The 21782-nt window shown below is 41.4% G+C and overlaps 1 protein-coding gene across 16 annotated transcripts in view; it reads left to right on the top strand.

Moving 5' to 3' along the window:
- pde4d (phosphodiesterase 4D, cAMP-specific) overlaps window positions 1-21782 on the top strand; it is a 669903-nt gene that overhangs the window by 552224 nt on the left and 95897 nt on the right. The window contains exon 6 of one of the 16 annotated variants that reach the window (XM_059989365.1): window positions 13211-14799. The exons of 14 other annotated variants lie outside the window; for them this stretch is intronic. In XM_059989365.1, the coding sequence (XP_059845348.1) occupies window positions 13211-13380 (170 nt within the window). In that variant the 3' untranslated portion in view covers window positions 13381-14799. Of the gene's footprint in view, window positions 1-13076; window positions 13170-13210; window positions 14800-21782 lie in introns of those variants that run through there. One more of the 16 variants, XM_059989368.1, reaches the window with a different exon arrangement.

Raw genomic sequence — 21782 nt, forward strand, 5'->3', positions numbered from 1 at the left:
TTATTGTCCTACTGAAAGATACGCTTCCTCCCCAGTAGTCGTATCACTGTATCCTCCCAGCCGTGTCCCATTACCCTCCCAACTGATTGTGTCCCAATGCCCCCTCCCAGCTGTATTCCACTGCTGCTGCCTGGCTGTATCCAACTGCCCCAGCTCATCATGTCCATCTGCCCTGACTATACTGTATCTCTCTGGTACTGTCACACCGTAAAACTCTATCTCACATGACAGCTTTCCTTTATCTCTGCCTGTCTGTCATTCCACCACATATTCATTAATCACCCTCTTCCTTGTCTCAATTGTACCCTTCTGCAACTCTTCCTCTCCCCAGACATCATCAAAACCAGTGAGAAGGCCATTACTGACCGTGAAAAAGGTTTCTATTTGACTGAATCTAAGCATTAGTTCCATACCAGCTGCTCTTTTCATCCTGTTCAATGAAGATTCCCAGTGTTATCACCCAAAAACTTCAATTATATTAACACCCAACCATGCATGTTTTGCAGTCTGCTCCTTGGCCTGCCCACTGTCCTGACTCCTCTCTCCTCGTGACACCCCTCAAAACCCCAACTCTCGGCAACATCCCTGGCTACCATACTGCCGGTGATGCTGCTAGGCTCTACTCTGTCAGCAGTACTCGTAGTTGCATCCTCTTGTGACAATACCACGTCCACTGTCCCAGCAGTACCACTGACACCCTCGTCCAGCTCTCAGCTGGTTCAGCATCAGCTCCCTATTCCCACAGCCTTCAATGTTCCCAGCAACAGCCTCCAGTGTCTAGTTGACAGAGGACCCCCACTGTCCCAGTGACACACTGCCCTTCACTCTCTTAATGAATATTGTTAGCCTCTCAACCCTCCAATTCTCCCAGTACCACCCTATTCCCTAAACAAGCCCACCTGGGCTTGTTTCCTGGGCTCTCCAGTACTCTCCCTTCCAGTGATAGTTGCACCCCCATTCTACCAGTATAACTTGCCTATCTCCATTCTACCAGTGATTCCCACTTTCACAGTGACAACTCAGCTTTCTATGAATACACTCAGAAGTAACAAATAAGTACTCGGCTATATGAGTTATTCTTCTCCTTGATTCCCAGACCTTTGTCTCAACGTTTCTTTCCTTGTTAAGGTGATCAGCCTCAAAAAGGGGAATTGATTCAAAGACGTGTTCAAGCATTCTTGATAAATCATAACACCCCAACTGATTCATGGGAGTCCCTTGCTCACAATTACTCAAAATGAAAGTAACCTCAGGTAGAGCATTACAGCCTTCAATCTCTTTGATGAGAGCTCAAGCAAGCTCAGAAAATGGAAAAGGATGGCAGCTTTGCCCCTTTTACCCACCAGCCAACACTGTCAAAAGTCTCTAGCCCCACCTATAGCACCGTATGTGAACCCTCATTAGTCACCTCAGAGCCCACAGCATTAGAGTGGAAGTGTGCCATTCCTAACCCCAAGGGATTGCTGAACCGGCATAGATTGATCAGCTAATCCTCTAAGCCTTGCAAGCCTTTTCTGTTTTAATTCATTCTCAATCTCCCAGACTTTTTGTGTATTAGTTTATCTTTCCTATGATTTCACTGATTTTTCTGGGTTGTGGGTGTCACCAGGAAGTGCAGTAGGACACTCTCCTTCTCGGTTTACAGATTACTTTATAAATTAACTATGATAGACATGCCTATTTTCCGTATTATTTCCTCTTTATGTAGCTTGCTGAGGTAAATGTGTATTTTTAATCAGTTTGATGATAAGTTTTAACTAGAAACATTAGGACTTGTTTTTTCTTTTTTTTTGGGCGTTGTCAGATCTGTTTTGGATTTCCAGCACTTGTTTGTCCAGCAATGTGTGATGGAGCAATTGACGCAAGCATGGCTAGTTGCAGTAACATAGAAATACATTAGGTGGCAGTAAAGAAGAAACATTTTGCTCTTCAAACATTGCCTTGCAAATACTTAACATAGATAGCAGCAACTTTCAGTTCTGCTTTCAACAGCGCAAAACATCACAAGGTGTTGATTCAGATACATATCAGGCATTGGGATAAAGCCAAAGCAATGCTTGAACGCTTAAGAAAGAAATTAGGAAAGTATGCTTTATTTAGGAAGAGTCCATGCCTCAGGAATCAGAATTGGTCAAAAAGGGCATTGAAGCACTCGACTCGGGAATCAGGTGTAATGATGTGAAAGTCGAACAACAAAGAAATTAGCAGAAAGAGGTTAAAAAGGTGCGTGGGGATCTGATGCCCTTGGTCTTTGCCTTAAATTTCCTGGTATATTTGAAAAAAGAAGGAAAATATTGAAAGTATGTGTGGAGTTAATTGGTTAGCTTTGAAAGATAAACACTTTATTCATGATGGGCATCGTTCTCTGATAAACTTTTTTCCAAACATCTAACAATATTTAGTTATGTTCACACTATATTAAAAGCATAGAAGGTGTTTAATGCTTTAACAAAGGATCTTCAAGCTGAAACATTGACTCTGTTTCTCTCAGTGTGATAGTCAAGTAAGCTTCAGAACTAACAGTCACAGTTGAGCCAGTATTCAGTCCATGGTAACTTAATTAATTAATCAACATTGTGATAGTGAAAATGATGAACTAGTGTTGTTTCATTGTTTAAAAGAAGTCCTTTGCACCTCATAAGCACAAGAGATTCAGCAGATGCTAGAAATCCAGGGTAACTCATACAAAATGCTGGAGGAACTCAGCAGGTCAGGCAGCATTTATGGAGAGGAATAAAGAGTTGATGTTTCAGGCCAAAGCCCTTCATCAAGACTGGAAAGGAAGGGGGAAGAAGCCTGATTAAGAAGGTGGGGGAAGGGAAAGGAGTACAAATTAGAAAATGCCAAGTGAAGCCGGGTGGTTGGGGGAAGAAAGATGAAGTGAGAAGCATGGAGGTGGTAGGTAGAAAATGTAAAGGGTTTAAGACAAAGGAAAGGAAAGTCTACCATGGGAGAAAAGGGACGAGGAGGGGCACCAGGGAGGTGAGGAGAGAGATGGGTAAGAGGAAGCCAGAATGGGAAATGCAAAAGGAGAGAAGGGGAGGGAGGAGAATTTACCAGCAGCTGGAAAAAAACAATATTTATGCTGTCAGATTGGAGGTTACTCACGCAATGCTACCTGCTGGACTAAGTTTCTTGAGCATTATCTGTGTGTTACTCCTTCACACTTCTCTTTAAAGCATCCAGCTGCAGCTAGTGATTGTTGTCAGTAACGCAAGAAGGAAGAAGGCTTTGATACAATTACTGAAGTTAACTAGATAGGATTATTGAGCAGTTTTGTATTTTCATTGACATAATTGTGCCATTTTTATAATACAGTCCCTCCTCAGCAGAATCAAGACAAGGGAAATATTAACTTGCACAATTCTGGTGGTGATCATCCTTTGACAAAGTATTTGAGTATAATTGGGAGCTTAGCACAATCAAACTGATTCTCAAGGATAAACTTTGCAGGTTATAAATCAAGGATAGAATATAAAATAACTTTCCAAAATGTTTCATAGACATGCTTCAACAAACAGAGTTAAAGAATATATAGGCAGATGTGACTAGAATTTGATAAATATTCTTTAGGGAAAGTCTCGGAGAGGGGAGCAGATAGATGTTTAGGAAAAGGGTTACACTGCTTGTGGAAGAATGCACATCAGCAAGTTGTGTGGCTAAGGATGAATAAGGCCAGTGTTGGAGAAATGCTGAGTTCCTTGAGCCATGTAGAGATGGAAATTATTGCAGAGATAAGGAAATGGGTGATTGGAAAAGGAGAGAACTGAGGTGTGAGCTGCTGAAGTAATTAGAGCATACACATTTTAATGAAAAATAAACTGAGATATCTTTCTCTTGTGTACATTAATAAACACAAGTATAATTAAATAAAGCCCCTATAGCTGTTTCATGGGTAATTACTGAAATACTAATCCATACTTCTGAATAGAATATTCTATACCTGCAAAACAACTTAGTTGTTTTGAAGTTATTTTTCCTGATTTCTAACACTTTAGTGTTGTTCTCTATAATTTTACATTTTCAGAGCAGCTGCTTCACCCTTTCAGTATAGCTGATCTTTCTGGTTGTGCAGAGGATTTCAGTTTTGTTCTTTTGGTTTTAAAAAAAGTCAGTGTCCATCGACAGACAGCTGAATTAGTATTGTTTTTAACTGGTTTAAGGAATCTGCATGGTTGATGGCTAACTGTTCCTGAAATTAAATCACAGTCAGTGAGTTTTTTCTTAATTAGCCTATTTTTTCTGCTATTTTCTATTTTATCTTAAATGCCATTTCTGCAAAAGGAGGGTATGAATTTTCAAGGACTAATATATAAAATAACTCCAATAAAATGTCATTTCTCATCCTTCCAAATTTTAAATGCTTAGTTTAAAATGAGTGGCACACTCACTTAATTGGCTCATTTACCCCCAAGCAGGCATGTCCCACCATGGCACATTTTTATCCTTGACAATTTGCACAAGAAAGCAACTGCTGCCTGAGGTTGGCAGAAGTTTGAGTTATGTTCATGAGTTGACATTTTTTAAGATAGCCTTTCCAAAAGTACCTCCATACCTGTGTGTTTCTTTCAGCTTAAATGGGAGAAATAAAATTGTGGCCCAAAATTGGTACTGCAACGGTAGCTAACACTGACATGAATAGCACATTTAGCATTGAAGTGTTTGCCCCAGGAAACTGAGCAATGTTAAAAATGCACAGCAGTTACTTAGCCTAGCTTCTTAGCAAGCCTCTGCCAAACTTACCACTCCACCCACCAAGAAGGACAAGGGCAGCATGTCCAGGTTCCTCTTGTTTGTGGCTGATGCATTTTATTCTGCATTCCATTATTGTTTAACTTTGCACTACCTTAATTCACAGTTGTGAAGAATTGATCTGTATGAACAGTATGGAAGACAAGATTTTCACTGTGTCTTAGCACATGACAATAATCAACCCATCCAATTCAAACCTTACACTATGCAAACTCAGAATTATGTCTCTGTTCTATCTTTGTCACTGGGTTTTAATCTTGCAACTCCCTCCGCAAGTGCCCGTGGGGTACCTTTTACCAGAGCTGCTAATTACCCTTGAGAACTGTTAGCAATATACAATAAATACTCACCTACTCATGATATTCAGATATCATAAATCAGTGTCTCACAACCTTTTATAGCTCAACCCCCCCCCCCCAACCCACAAAAGCACTTTCACGTTTGCCAACACCTCCCTTAGGCACAATATCCTTTCTGATAAAAACATGTCTACCATATGCTAAAATGAGAAAAATGATTCTGCTTTAAATTTTTATTTTTCTTTAAACCTAGCTGACACAGTACCTGTGCACGGTACAGCAGCTTCAATATCAACGTGATCCTTGAGCTTGAAGGTTTTTAACAAGAGTTGAAATATCAGATTCAAGTTGTGACAGCAAAAGCCTTAATTCCCAGACATATAACAATATCCAAGCAGTTCCTGCTTTTTGTGAGTATGTGGTTCACTGCATTGAAGACTCTTTCAACAAGCTAGGAGGATGGAAATGCAATGAAGAGCAGTTTGCCTCTTCTTCAAAGACCAGGAAGCTTTGTATGACAGTGTAGCCACATACCACAAAAACTGACATTTTGGAAAACATTTTAGCTTCAGCATTCTGAATTTTGGTAATTTCTTCTTGGAAGCTCTCTTCTTGTCCTTCCACCTTGCAAAGAAGTGGGTTAAATACCCAGTCTGGAATTTGCAGGTCATTCAAATCCTTGAATTGATTCAGAAAATCCTTCTTCAGTGACTGCAAGTATAATCAACACTCTTGGAAATCACTGTCTGTGAAAAAGAGTGCCCTACTTTCCAGGCAGGGGAACTGTGAGAACATTCTTCTCCCAAAGTTTAGCTTATATGTTTCCAATTTTTTGATAAAAGTGGACACTGCAGTTTTGGCCTGGATTAAATTGAAATTCTCACCCTGCAGTTTAAAATTTAGAATGCTCACTTCGTCATACAGATCATCAAGGGTATATCACGTCTCCATGTAGAAGTTCAATCTTGTTTCCCAAGCTCGTCAACTCTGAGCAAAAATTCAACCACAGTGTCAAAAAGATCAAAGAAACATTTTAAGCAGCAGTCTTTTGACAGTCAAAGCACTTCAGTGTGAAGAAGCAGGCATTCAAACTCTCCATTGTTATCTTGACATAACTGGTGAAATCTTATGCTATTTAATGGATGAATTTTAATTTTGTTAATATCACATATTGCAAGAGTCATACTTGAAAAGAGTTGTTGGCTGAGGTTTTTGGCTGTGAGATGTTGACGGTGAATTACAGAATAGATTGCAAACAGACTTGGAATTTCTTTTCCCATAAATGCCACTAAACCAGCATGGCGACCTGTAAGTATGTGGTGTTCCATCCATTGCACAAGCAATCATGTTCCTAATCGGAATATTTTTGTCCTCAATATACATTTTGAGCTCATTGGTGATTGATTTTCCATTGATACTTGTTTTTAACTTTTTACAAAAGAGAATCTCGTAATAAACTTTTCCATTTTTGATAAACCGTACATTGCTTTGTGCATACTTGATACTCAATACCTTCACTCATTTCATCAATACGATAAGCCACAGAGTTGTTACTCAGAGGAATTCATTTTAAAACACTGGTCTTCATTTTGAGAACAGTGGTGAGCACTTCTGATACAGCAGGCATGATTAATCTTTCACCAATTGTATGAGATTTTCCACACTTTGCTATCATTTTTGAAATGTTGTAAGAGGCAATGAGACCATTATCAAGGTCGTTTTAGCACTCTTGGCAAATGACTCGAGTGTGCAATGCTATTCAAGTGTTTCGTTCATAAGTAACCTTTTCAGGGTGTCTTTTACAGAAGTGTTCCTGCAATCTTGATGGTTTCCTGGTTTCATTAGACATTACAGTATTACAAATAAGACACATGGGGTGTCGCTGATCTATCAGGAATAAAATAAAACCATACTATGTAACATTATGTTGACGCACTTTCTGTAGTTTCTGTTTCTTAACAGCATTAGAATTCAAGGCTTCACTGCCTTCAGGTGCACAGAGATCACTCTGTATGTATTTATCGATCATGAACGGGGCTAAATTAAAATCTAAAAATTACACAAACTGGGCATGCCCATCAGATGTTGATGACGGCAGCGAGTTGAAACAGATGGAACAACGGTAGTGATACACAAAAGAACGGCGAGGCGAAGAGGAAGATGATCACAACAGCCAAAATTATGTTGACAAGGATTCAGAATGGAATTTGAATGTTAGTCAGGATACAGCTAGTGCTCAGCGAGCTACCTTTATGCTATTCCAGTTAGTGCGATTGGCCAATCACGTGAGGTCTCATAATCCCCAAAGATGATTCTTGACCGCATACATGAAGCCGAGGTCACTTTGAACACCTCAAGAGGAATCCTCAGGTTCACTAATTGGTTCTATTTTACCGTTTGGATCCAACCAGCGCTCTATTGTTGTGCAACCTGTTTTCTGTAGATCTGTAGAAAAGTTGAGAGGGTGTACTTAACTCACCAACTGTTAAATTGCATGAACCTGTTCTGTGCCACAAGTGCAGGGGAGCTGTTGGGCACCCTGGTTGCTAATTTACGCACCCAATAGTGTCTGTTTGACTGGTAAGGTCAGCTGAGGTTGCTGAGTTTCGGATGTGTTGTGATGGTGAATGCTCACTGCCTGCAATGCCGTGGGTCTTCCTGCGTTCCAGTGCCTCATTCTTTGCTTTTTGGAAGTGCCTGGTCTACTGACAATCGGTCAGGTCTTTTGCCTCAAGTTAGGATGCTGCTTACAGTCCCCCCCAAGAACACCCCCCAATGACTTCTATTTCCCCTTATGCACCCTTGGGACACGTACCACCCCTGTTCTGAATTACTACCATTAATGAATTTATAAAACCCCAAATTTGACACCCAACAGCTATGTAAAGTGATGTTCAAAGGTTCAATTTAATGTCAGAGAAATGTATACAATATACATCCTGAAATGCTTTTTCTTCACAAAACATCCACGAAAACCGAGAAGTGCCCCAAAGAATGAACGACAGTTAAACGTGAGAACCCCAAAGTACCTCTCCCATGTGCAAACGGTGGTGAGAAACAATCCCCCTCTTCCCCCACCAGCAAAACAAAATGTGCACCCGCTACCGAGCACAAGCATGATCTAAGCGATAGCAAAGACACAGACCTTGCAGTTACCCCAAAGACTATCACAGTTCCTCCAGCATTTGGCAACCCAAATGTTCTCTCTCTCCCTAACAAGGGAGAGGGAGGTGTCCCCCGTTTTCACAGCGAGCGGGAGACACAACAACGACCCGTTGGTTTACGATGTGTTTGCAAAAGATCAAACAGTTGATCCTACAGCCACCTAGAGAAGGGAAGAAGTTGAGGACGGATTCCCAGAGATACAGCGCAGAATCGTCCCTACCGGACCTTCAAATCACACTGCCCAGCGATCACCTGAGTTAATCGAGGCCTAATCACGGGACAATTTACTATCACCGATTAACCTCTCAACTGGTGTGTCTTTGGAATGTGGGGGGAACAGGAGCACCTGGAGGGAATCCACACGGTCACGGGGAGAACGTACAAACTCCTCACAGGCAGTGAACCCGGGTCGCTGGCACTGTAAAGCGTTGTGCTGTCCGGCTGGACTTGGCAGCAGAATTTTGGTATCTCTGATGAAGTGATTATATTGGGGATGAAATGGAGAAAGGATGCAGGGAACTACACAGTGGCAGAAAGGTGAGGAGGCAGTGGAGGTGCTTGAAATCACAGGTGGCAGTTTTAAAAGTAAGGTAATTAGTTAATTGGGAGCCAAAGTGATAAAGAATGACAGGTGGTGTGAATTGGGCGATGGAGCCTAGATTTTAATGACCTTCATGTTACAGTGGGTAGAATGGAAAAGGCCATTGATCTTAATGTTGCTAATTCTTGTTCTGAAGGTCTTTGAGGAAGGTAAAAATAAGATCCATTGTGTGCCATGTACACCACTTGTTCTCTCAGTAATGAGATTTTCTTTAAAAAAAAGCTTTCTCACCATGACCATCTTCTGAGGGGTGAGGTGTCACACAGAATACCACCTATAAGTCTCAAACTTGGTCTGTCCAACACAGGGGGAATTGTTGCTAGACTGTAAAATTGTATCTGTTCCTTCAGTGATATGGGATCAAAACATTGGCAATTCCTCTCTACCACAACCATGCAAGTGCATTCATTATACAAACTACAGAGATTTGAGAAGAACATTCACCAGCCGCTTTTCAAGAGCTATGAGGCTGAACAATAGTCTTTGGGCTTTGAGTGACATGCATATCCAGAGAACTGAAATTAAGGCTGTGTCATTGGATCCATTAGTGCACTGTGCTGGAGCTGTAAATCAGACAAACAAAAAGTCAGATGAAAGGCAGCAGTTTGCATTTGGTTTCTACAGAACATTAGCCTACTCCTCCTGAGATCCTGTGCATCATATTGGTTGCTATACAGCAGACGAGACCTTGTGCCTTTGGATGGGATGCAGCATAAGGTATCTAATTGGATAGCTGGAATTCGTTATGAGGTTATACAAATGGTAAATATTTAAACATGAGATTAATGTACCCATATTGTATTAAAACAATAAATTGTCTTACCATCTGAAATATTGCATCTGTGGATAACTCATTGGATTACATAGAAACAAAACTTGAAAAGTGAAGTTCATGCAATTTGCTGAAATTCTAAGTAAGCAATAAAATGAATAGGGTTAATTTGGTTGACCTTTATTTCCCATTGCTTTGATTATCTCCTACCATTTAATCAATTTGCCTTGTTTAAACTAAAAGCAGAAAATGCTGGGAACTCTCAGTAGGTCAGGCTCATCTGTGGAAAGAAAGGTAGTTAACATTTCAGATCCGAAAGCTTCATCAGAACTCAGTTTTCAGTCCTGAAGCATTCACAGACGATTCAGGACTGAAAATCTCTTTCTGCAAATGCTGCCTGATCTGCTGAGACTTCTCAGCACTTGCTGTTTTTATTTCACGATTCCAGTCTCTGCAGTTCTTAATCGATTTTCATTAGTCTTCACTGATTATTTTATAATAACTAATATAATTGTCTTCACTAGTGATCTTCCGTGTCAAATATATTAATCAGTATTTATTTAGAAGAAAATATGTACAAAGCCAAGGAGAAGGAATGATTAATGAACAGTGGAATAGAAGATGCATTTTTGTGGAGTAGTTTACCTGGTTGTGCAGTTGCTAAGCATCGTTGGAGCAATGCAAAGTATATTTTAGGTATGAGATGAAATATAGATATTTGTCACATTTCATGATAAATATTTATTTAAGTCACATTTACCATAATTAGTATCGTTTTGGCCGTAATTTTATCTGAATGGAATTGTACATTGTTTGTACTTTGAAAAGAAATACTTCATGCACTGGGTAAGGTGACATTTTCACCCCTGGCAGAAGACCTCTGGGTACATCATCAAGCTGTTATGCAGCATAGCTGATGCCCACTCCATTAATTGGAATGAAACTAAATTGAAAAGATTTAATACTAGTAGCTGAGGTGTGTTTCCAGATTATTTCCTGAATAGTGAATGATATAACATTCATATCCTTTTATTAACATTGTACTAAAACCATTCAGATCATTTCCCCGGTCACATTATTGTAGCACAGTGTAAATACCAGCAAGTTTTAGAACACTTTGTGAGGGATGTTTAACTGGTTCTGTGGCAAACAGTTGTTACTCCTTCACAGGATACAGAAAGCTGCCTACAGTACAATCATTACACTGTGGCCTTTAATGATCACTTGTTAAAAGTGAATACATTGAGGGTGTCCTGAGTACCGAACATAGTGGAAAAAGATTTATAGAGGAAGAAGAGTAAGAAATACAGAATGTAGTCAGTCTGAAAGCAGACTAATTGCTCACATAGACCTCAGGAGAAATGAATGTACTCCCAGAACTGACTGACTCACTCTGCTTCATCATTCACCATCAGAAGTTCGATTGCACCATAGGTCTGCCAAAAATTCTTCCTGAAATATTATTGGCTACGGTAAAAACAAGATGTATTTTTTCTTGCTTTCATTTCCCCAGTACTAATTAATCTTTCTCATGAGAAAGATGTCATCATGATTTTGCTTGAGGTAGCCTCTGCTAATCCTTCCCAATTTGTGGGAAATCAGCCATCTTCCTTTCAAAACATCCTCACGAAGTTATTGAGACCAGGCATTTGACTAGGAATTTTGAAAGCAAGATGCTACGACTCCCTCAGTGCCAGTCCCTAAAGGGACAGGCAGATAGTTCCACCTTACTGGAGAGTGGTAATTACATTCAAGTTGCTGCGTCTGGAATTCCCGTTAGTAGGGAGCAATCTTCGAGGTTTAATGACAACTATCCAGGAAGACTGCTGGATGATAGCTTTAGTGGGAGATGCATGCTCTTTGCAAGGGGGACATGAAAACATTTCATGGCTTCCTGCATGTGAAATTGGCAGAGGCTGTCCAGGGAGCAGAATTTGCTGAAGTACAGTACTGACCAATGTTGACAGAAAGTCAAAATGTTGCAAAAAATTAATACGACGAGTCTTCAGAACATAAGTCCTCTTCATTGAATCTACAGCCCTTTCTTTCTTCCTGTTCAGACTCTGTCAATATCTGTCCTTACTGCATATTCATTCACTCCTATTTGCTCCCACCATCTTTGTGCACTGCCTCTCCCTATCTATCTTGTCCCATTCCCTATCTTGAATGCTGTCTCTATTTGTCTGCCAGCCAACCTCTGTTTCTTTGTGTGAATCTTTTTTTCATTCATTGCCCGTTACTTTGGCTGTCTCTCTCTTTCTACCTCTGAGGCTGCAGTTCCACGTTTCTCTCTCTCCCTCTCCTGTGCTCGCTGTCCTGCATATATCTGTATTCTAGCACACTTGTCTCCCTGTTCTTGTTGCACACGGTCCTCTCCCTTGTTCTTCCTCCCTTCCTCTCTCTTAATGTGGCGAAGGAAGCTGCTCAATCTGATTGCTTCATCATCTTTCTGAGAGGATTGATGATCCTTTTTGTTTAGACAGTGTGAGGTTGCAGGAGGATCCTCACTGGATCTTGCACCCACACTCAACAGAAATCAGTTTCTTTTGTTCTATCTGGAAATGGGGAATTTCGATGAGAAACCCAAATATTTCCTAAGATGTCCCATCTCTCCTTATTCTCCCCAGACATCCAGTACACAAGCTCAGAATCCTGACCACATATTTCAAGGACAAGTTGTAGATTGGAACCACTGTCTTTCAATGCATAGTGACGACCCCCTCCCCTCACTAACCTCGCTCTAGCTAAACCCTTGAGACTTTTGCCAGAGGTGAGTCAAGGACAGGATAGATAAATAGATACCCTGACTGGGCACATAGTATTCTGCAGCCAACGTTGCAGAACCAAATGCTGTGCGTGTCTGAGAGCAAATCTGGACAATTTAAGCACAGGGCTGGATTGAAAAGGAGAGGGTGTCGGGGCCGGAGGCGAGGCATGGGCCAGTTAAAATCGCTGCTCTGTGAGCTTAACTTGTCTCTGCGCTCTATGTCAACTCATTCCTCCGCGAGGTTTACTCATCTCTGCACCAGGCTGCAACTATCACAGTGTGAACTCACTTTTGTAAACTTCAGTTCTGAATGCTTTTATTGTTTGCACATGCTTTTCTTTCCTTTTTTTCTCTGAACGTTGGAAATTTGACGGTCGTCTTCTGTTTTAATGGGTTCTATTGGGTTTCTTTGTTTTGTAGCTGCCTGTAAGGAGACAATATCAAGGTTTTATAAAGTATACATACTTTGATAATAAATGTACTTTGACTTAAATTTCAGGTTACTTGCAATGTAGCATTTTATAGTGAATAACAGGAAATATATAACTGCATCTGTTGAGGCCTATTAATTCATATTTTTTCAACTTTGATATTAAGTTTAACAGCACTTAGTATAATTAAAATGCTAAGCTTGAAATCAAACCTAAATGCTTAAAATCAGCCTTTTCATTCAGAGACTAATCACAAACTCAAATAATATTTACTGTATCTCTTTTTCAGAGCTTTCTACTGTATGAAAATGACTGACTTTGTTTTTGAGTAGCCAGTGCCAACGAAAGAACTTAAGCTGCAATAATTATTAGAATTCATTACTGTACATCATTAAATATCATCTCTGACTTTCCATTTCTCAGCCTTCTCTCTGTCTGGCACTCAACTGGAGTTTCATGCGACCATTTTGGAATATGTATTCACCCAGTCTGTTCATGAAGCTGCTTCAGAAGCTGTTGAGGGCGGACAGAGCAGCCATTTCTTAACAGAAATTCGGTTTGTAAGTGGTACGCCCTGCAGCACTGTGCAATAATGTTGGAAGGTGTGAGTGCTCCACTCAAGAATGTCACTTTGTCCTGAAGGATGCTTAGCTATAGCAGGTGAAGAGTTTTCCAATACAACCACTGGCTCTCTGCAGCAAGAACTTACTAGCTGTTTTAGCCTGTTTTTATTGTTATTTAAAAGGACTATCTGTTACCTTATTATTTGGTCATATGGAACTGTCAAATTATAACCTTTACAAATTACCTCTATAAATTATTTCTGTAATGATACTTCGTTCCCTTGCTTTGCAGTAAGTGTTTTCCTTAAGTGAGTTGTCGGTTCAAGATAACAAATTCATCCTCATGCCTCTGCAAGGATGGCCTCCTTCTATGTACTGTATGCATTTGGTTTGAGATTGCCTGCTGGCCCAAGCAAATTCTGCTGAGGGTTTGGAAACAAGCTGCACTATCAGCAGTGCTTTAAGAAAGAAAGAAATTTCCCACAATACTGAATCTGAAATGGCTGGTTGTATAATCTACACAACAACTTACACAAAATGTTGGATGTACTCAGCGGGTCAGGTAGAATCTATGGAGAGGAATAAACAATTGTTATTTTGGGCCGAAACCCTTGGTTTCTAAATTGCAATAATAGCAATCAGGGAACTTTTGTTTCAGAGAGCCATTTAGTGAGAACACTACCACAGTATGGTCCTATCCAAGTCAGACACCATTCTAATGAAAAGATATATTGCTGTTTCCTCTTGGAACAAAATCTTGTCACTAGCTGCTCACTACCTTTATGGGAGTATTTTCACCAGAAGGACTGTGATAAATGCCCATGCTTTAAGATGTCTTGCAGCTGATCTTTAAATAATAGTGATCATAAAAAATAGGCCTTGATATCATTTAAGAAAATATTTAAAACAGCAGCTTGTGAAATGTACGGCTTATGGGATTCTTGATATTTGAGTATTTCCAATCCCAGTAGTCATTGTAAATCTCTGAGCCTGAATTGCGGTTTGGTTGCTTATTGCCCGTTGCAGAAATGTAGCAGGTGCCAAAGTCAATAGGAAACCTTAGTTGCTGAACTCTGGAATGGGAAATAGCTGCTTCCTGTTTCACTCCTTGGAAACTTTACTGTAGTTTTGCTTTGCTTTCTTCTTTTTCTGCTTCCTGACGAAGGGTCTCGGCCCGAAACGTCGACAGTGCTTCTCCTATAGATGCTGCCTGGCCTGCTGTGTTCCACCAGCATTTTGTGTGTGTTGTTGCTTTCTTTTTCTTATTTTTAAGAAGGCAAAAATCAAACGGAAAACTCCAAACCCAGCCATGCTGTTGTGAGCATCCATCTGTTTACTTCACTCACCACACTCAGGAGCAGAACTTACTTTCTTATTCAGCATCTGAACAGTATGGTTGCATATCAAATCTGAATTAGGTTAAAGACAGTTAAATACTAAATCCTAGAAAGAAAGCTGACATTACATATCAAATTGTTTGTTTAACAGGAAATTATTTCATTCAGTATTGCTGTTGGCTTGAAAAGGCTTTAATAAAATGTGGAGCATTTTTTTGATCTTTAATTATAATTCCAAAGCAAGACTTTCAGTAAATTCTGTTGGGAGATTAGTATTTTGCATACTTATGGAGACCAATATTTTAAGAAAATGTCCAATTAGGTCACTTGATTTTAGGGTTCACGATTTGGTTGAATTTGTATGATGTGCATTGCCTGTCTGAGGAATAAATTATCAGACCTTGATATACCTACCAGGGCTTCAGGAAGCATGGCAAAAACTTCCAGTTAAATACAACGTGAAGTACTTAAATTTGGGAATGGTAAATCTATATATATCATCATGAATTTATACAGGATACAGGTAACTAGGAGAAGGAGGATAAGTGCACAGCCAGTGCAGGGCACACCTGTGGCTGTTCCCCTCAATAATAAGATTAAAATTTTAGATACTATTGAGGAGGACAACCTACCATGGGGGAGCTACAGTGACTGGATCTCTGGCAACAAGTTTGGTGCTGTGGCTCAGAAGAGCAGAGAGATGGAAGACTTAAGAGGAGATTCCTTAGTCAGAGGAACAGAAACGAGGTTATGTGGGTGTAATAAAGACATCCAGATAGTATGTTGCCTCCCTGGTGCCAAGATCAGGGATGTATCAGATTGGGTCCATGGCATTCTCAAGTGCGAGGGTGAGCAGAAATACCCTAGGTGGACAAGGTGAGGAAGTCCTGAAGAGAGATTTTAGGAAGCTAGGTAGACAGCTGAGGAACAGGGTTTTCAGGGTAGTAATCTCTGGGTGGCCTGTGCCACGTGCCAGTGAGAGTAAGAATAGGATGATTTTGGCAGATGAATGCAGGGCTGAAGAACTGGTTCAGGGGGCAGGGGTTTGAATTTATGGACCATTGGGATCTCTTCTGGGGAAGGTATGACTTGTACAAAAGGATGGGTCACATCAGAACCCAAGGGGGTCCAAAATCCTTGTGGGCAGGTTGGCTCGAGATGAAGTAACTTGGCAGGGGGATGGGAACCAGAGTGATATTGCTGAAGATAAGGTAGTTAGTTTATTAATAGAGGCAATATGTAGCGAGACTCCTAGCAAGTGCAGTCAACAGAATGTGTGCAATGAAAAGGGTGAATACAGGACTGAAGGTGTTGTAGCTGAATGCCCTCAGTATACAGAGCAAGGTAAATGAACTTGTAGCTCAATTACAGATTGTCAGGTATGATATTGTAGGTATCAATGAATCATGGCTGAGAGAAGATAATAGCTAGGAGCTTAATGTCCAAGGATTCACATTGTATCAAAAGAATAGGTGGGAAGGCAGAGGGGGTGGTGTTGCTATGTTGATAAAAATAAAATCAATGCATTACAAAGAGGTGCCATAGGGTCAGAAGGTGTTGAATCATTGTGGAACTGCAAGGGTAAAAAGCCCCTTATGGGAGTTGTACACAGACCCCCAAACAGTAGTAAGGTGTGGTCTACAAATTACAATGGGAGAGAAAAAATGCATACCTAAAGGGCAATGGTACAATATTCATGGGAGTTTTCAAAATGCAGGTAAATTGGGAAAGTCAGGTTGGTGCTAGATTCCAGGAGGGAGAATTTCTATAACACCTACAAGATGGCTTTTTAGAGCAGCTTGTGGTTGAGTCCACGAGGGGATCAGCTGTTCTGGATTGGGTGTTGTGCAATGATCCAGAATTAATTAGAGAGCTTAATGTAAAATAATCCTTAGGTAGAAGCGATCATAATATGATCGAATTCACTGTGAATTTTGAGAGGGAGATGCTTAAGTAAGATGTATCAGTATTACAGGGGATTAAAGGTGGTGTAATGGCATCAGCCCTGGACTTCGTGGTGAATAGTCCTGAGTTTGAATCCGGCCGGGTCGCAACCTGGGCCGCAGCAGTATCTGCGCAGAAGAAACCTTGCTGTATCTTGCCACAAAAACCCTATGGACAACTACACTATCCACAGGGCCGCCATAAGTCAATGACAACTTGACGGCACTTACCAACAACAGTGAAGGGAACTACAGAAGTATGAGAGAGGGGATGGCCAGAGTTGACTGGAAAAGAACACTGGCAGAGATGATGGCAAAGCAGCAATGGCTGGAATTTCTGGAAGGAATTCCGAAGGCACAGGATATGTACATCCCAGAGAGGAATAAGTATGCAAAAGGCAAGATAACACACGGCTAACAAGAGAAGTCAAAGCCAACATTAAAGAGAGGACATATAACAGAGCAAAAACTGGTGGGAAGTTAGAGGATTGGGAGGCTTTCAAATACCAACAGAAGGCAACTCAAAAGGAAGGTAAAGATGGAATTCAAAAGTATGTGAGCCAATAATATTAAAGAGGATACCAAAAGTTTCTTCAGTTACATTAAGTGTAAAAGGGAGGTGAGAGTGGATTTTGAAAAATGATGCTGGAGAGGTAGTAATAGGGAACAACAAAACAGTGGATGAACTGAATAAGTATTTTGCATCAGTCTTCACTGGGGAAGACACTAGCAGTGTGGTGGAAGTTCCAGGTGTCAGAGGTCATGAAAGTGTGAAGTTACCATTACTAGGGAGAAGGTTCTAGGGAAACTGAAAGGTCTGAAGGTAGATAAGTCACCTGGACCAGATAGTGTACACTCCAGGGAAAGTGGTGGCAGAAGAGTTTCTGGAGGCATTAGTAATGATCTTTCAAGAATCACTAGATTCTGGAATTGTTCTGGAGGACAAGAAAATTGCAAATGTCATTCTACTCTTCAGGAAGGGAGAGAGCCAGAAGGAAGGAAATGATAGCCAGTTAGTCTGGCCTCAGTGGTTGGGAAGATGTTGGAGTTGATTGTTTAGAATGTGGTTTCAGGGTACTTGGAGGCTCATGATAAAATAGACCATAGTCAGCATGGTTTCCTCAAGGGAAAATCTTGCCTGACAAATCTGTTGGAAATCTTTGAAGAAATTACAAGTAGGATAGACAAAGGAGAATGGGTTGCTTTTGTGTACTTGAATTTTCCGAAGCTATTTGACAAGGTTTCACATGAGGCTGCTTAAAGAGCTCATGGTATTACAGGAAAGATTCTAGCATGGATAAAGCAGTGGCTGACTAGCAGGAGACAAAGAGTGGGAATAAAGGGAGCCTTTTCTGGTTTGGTGCTGGTGACTAGTGATGTTCCACAAGGGTGTGTGTTGGGACCAATTCTTTTTACATTATATTGATGACTTTGTTGTAAAGTTTGCAGACGATACAAAGATAGGTGGAGTGGCAGTTAGTTTTGAGGAAGTACAGACACTACAGAAGGACTTAGACCGATTAGGAGAATGTGCAAAGTGGCAGATGGAATACAGTGTCAGGAAGTGTGTGGTCATGCACTTGGGTAGAGAAACGAAAGTGCTGACTATTTTCTAAATGGAGAGAAAATACAAAAAAAACCTGAGACACAAAGGGACATGGGAGTGCTTGTGCAGGATTCCCTAAAGGTTAATTTGCAGGTTGAGTCTGTGGTGAGGAAGGCAAATGTAACGTTAGCATTCATTTCAAGAAGACTAGAATACAAAAGCAAGGATGCAATGTTGCTTTATAAGGCACTGGTGAGGCCTCACTTGGTGTATTGTGAGCAGTTTTAAGCTTAGAAAGGACATGCTGAAATGTAAGAGGGTTCAAAGGAGGTTCACGAAACTGATTCCAGGTTAGATTGGCTCATCGTATGATGAGCGTTTGATGGCTCTGGGCCTGTAATCACTGGAATTCAGAAGAATGAGGGGTGACCTCATTGAAACCTATTGAACAGTGAAAGGCCTTGACAGCGTAGATGCGGAGAGGCTGTTTCCTGTGGTGGGAGAGTTGAAAACCAAAGTACACAGCCTCAGAATAGAGGGGCATCCTTTTAGAATGGCGATGAGGAGGAATTTTTTTTAGCCAGAGAGTGTGAATCTGTGGAGTTCTTTGCCACAGGTAGCTGTGGAGGCCAGAGCTTGCATATATTTTAAGGCAGAGATTGATAGATTCTGGATTGGTCAGTGCATGAAAGGATACAGAGGGAAGCCAGGAGACTGGGGCTGAGAGGAATAACGGTTCAGTCATGATAAAATGGCCTAATTCTGCTCCCATGTCTTATGGTCTATATCAGAGACAGGGTTATCATCACTCACGTGTGTCTGCATTCTTAATATACAGCACATATTAAGAATGCAGATACATCTTTAGCGTTTACTGCAAGGGGAATAAAGTACAAGAGTATGCAAATGTTATTACTACACTACAAGAGTAAGTGAGGCCATGGAGATAAGGTTTCCTTATTTGAAGAAGGATTTTACTTAGCTTGGTGATATTGATGCAGCAAAGATTCACTGGAGGTGGAGTTGTTATCTTATGAGTAACAATAAATGAGCACAGGCCTGTTCTTGGAGTTTGGAAACATGGGATAATCTCATTAAAACATGCAGGGTTTTGAAAGCTCCTGAGCAGAACTGCTAAGAGCCATTTTGCCCCTGGTGAAATCATCAAGAAGTACATAGAATGAGTTCAGAAGGAATTACTTCTTTCAAAGTTTCTGGAATTTTCTGTCCCACACTTTCTCAGAACAGAGTCTACTGAGTCATTAGGTTAGGTCTCCACAGACTGCATTTCACCTGGATCACTATCAACGCTGCCCTCAACCACATCTCTTCCATTTCCCACACGTCTGCTCTCACCCCATCCTACCAGGGATAGGGTTCCTCTTGTCCTCACTTACCACCCCACCAGCCTCCGCACACGGCACATAATTGTCCAATGGCATTCCACCACCAAGCACATCTTTCCCTTCGCCCCATTTGCTGCTTTTTGCAGGGATTGCTCCCTACGTGACTCCCTTTTCCATTCGTCCCTCCCCACTGATTTCCCTCCCGACACTTATCCTTGCAAGTGGAACAAGTGCTACATCTGTCCCTACACCTCCTCCCTCACTGTCATTCAGGGCCCCAAACACTCCTTCCAGATGAGGTGACACTTCACCTGTGAGTCTGTTGGGGTCACATACTGTGTCCGGGGCTTGGAAGACCACTTCGCCAAGCACCTACATTCCATCTGCCAGAAAAAGCGGGATCTCCCAGTGGCCACCCAATTTAATTCCACTTCTCATCCCCATTCCGATATGTCCATCCATGGCCTCGTCCCCTATTGTGATGGGACCACATTCCAGTTGAAGGAACAATGCTTTATATTCCATCTGGGTAACCTCCAACCTAATGGCATGAACATCGATTTCTCGAAATTATGATAATGTCACCCCCCTTTGCCATTCCCCATCCCCTTTTCTGTCTCTTACCTTAATCCCTTGCCTACCCATCTACCCATTGCCTCCCTCCGGTCTCCTCCCCCCTTTTCTTTCTTCCATAGCCTCTGTCCTCTTATATCAGACTTCCCCTTATCTATCTGTGTATCTCCTTCACCAATCAACTTCCCAGCTCTTTACTCATCCCCCCTTCAAGTTTCACCTATCACCTCGTGTTTCTCTCTCTTCTCCCCCCACCTTTTAAATCTTCTGCTTGGCTTTTTTTCTCCAGTCCTGCTGAAGGGTCTCAGCTCAAAACATCAACTGTACTTTTTTTCATGGCCTGCTGAGTTCCTTCAGCATTTTGGGTGTGTGCTCAGATTTCCAGCGTCTGCAGAATTTCTCTTGTTTGTGATCTGACCTGGAGATTGATCAGGCCATAAAATCTGTGTATACAAGTAGACAGAAATGTGGGCAGAGGGGGTGGGGTGGCCCTGTGGGTGAGGAATGAGATTCAGTCCTTTGCAAGGGGGGACGTAGGATCAGGAGAAGTAGAGTCTGTGTGGATAGAACTGAGGAACGGTAAGGGCAAAAAGACCCAAATGGGTATTGTCTACAGGCCCCCAAACAGTAGCATGGATATTGGGTGCAAGTTGAATAGGGAGTTAACATTGGCATGTGGCAAAGGTAATGTCGCAGTAGTTATGGGGGATTTCAACATGCAGGTGAACTGGGAGAATCAGGTTGGTGCTGGACCCCAGGATAGGGAGTTTGTAGAGTGCCTACGGGATGCATTCTTGGAACAGCTTGTACGAGAGCCGACCAGGGACAAGACTATTCTGGATTTAGTGTTGTGTAATGAACAGGATTTGATAAGCGATCTTGAAGTAAAGGAGCCATTAGGAGGTAGTGATCATAATATGTTAAGTCTTTATCTGCAATTTGAGAAGGATAAGGGCAGATCAGAGGTGTCAGTGTTGCAGTTGAACAAAGGAGACTATGGAGCCATGAGGGAGGAGCTGGCCAAAGTTAACTGGACGGATATCCTAGCAGAAAAGACAGTGGAACAGCAATGGCAGGTATTCTTGGGAATAATGCACAAGGTGCAAAATCAGTTCATCCCCCGGGGAAGGAAGGATTCAAAGGGGGGAAGGGGCCACAGTGGTTGACAAAGGAAGTCAGAGATTGCATAACATTAAAAAAAAAGGAAGTATGACAGAGCTAAGGTGAGTGGGAGGACATGATAGGGAAATTTTTAAGGAACAACAGAACTTAACTATAAAGGCAATACGGGGAGAAAAAATGAGGTACAAATGCAAGCTAGCCAGGAATATAAAGGAGGATAGCAAAAGCTTTTTTAGGTATGTGAAGAGAAAGAAGATAGTTACGAACAATGTTGGACCCTTGAAGAATGAATTGGGAGAAATTGTTATGGGAAACAGAGAAATGGCAGAAGAATTTAATAAGTACTTTAGATCTGTCTTCACTAAGGAAGATACAAGCAACCTCCCAGATGTATGGATGGGCCAAGGACATAGGGTAACAGAGGAAATGAAACTGATTGACATTAGAAAGGAAACGGTGATGAGTACACTGATGGGACTGAAGGCTGACAAATCCCCAGGTCCAGATGGTCTGCATCCTAGAGTACTAAAGGAGGTGGCCCTGGAAATTGCGGATGCATTGGTAA

Source organism: Hypanus sabinus, chromosome 14 (assembly GCF_030144855.1).
Source record: "Hypanus sabinus isolate sHypSab1 chromosome 14, sHypSab1.hap1, whole genome shotgun sequence".
Lineage (NCBI taxonomy): Eukaryota > Metazoa > Chordata > Chondrichthyes > Myliobatiformes > Dasyatidae > Hypanus > Hypanus sabinus.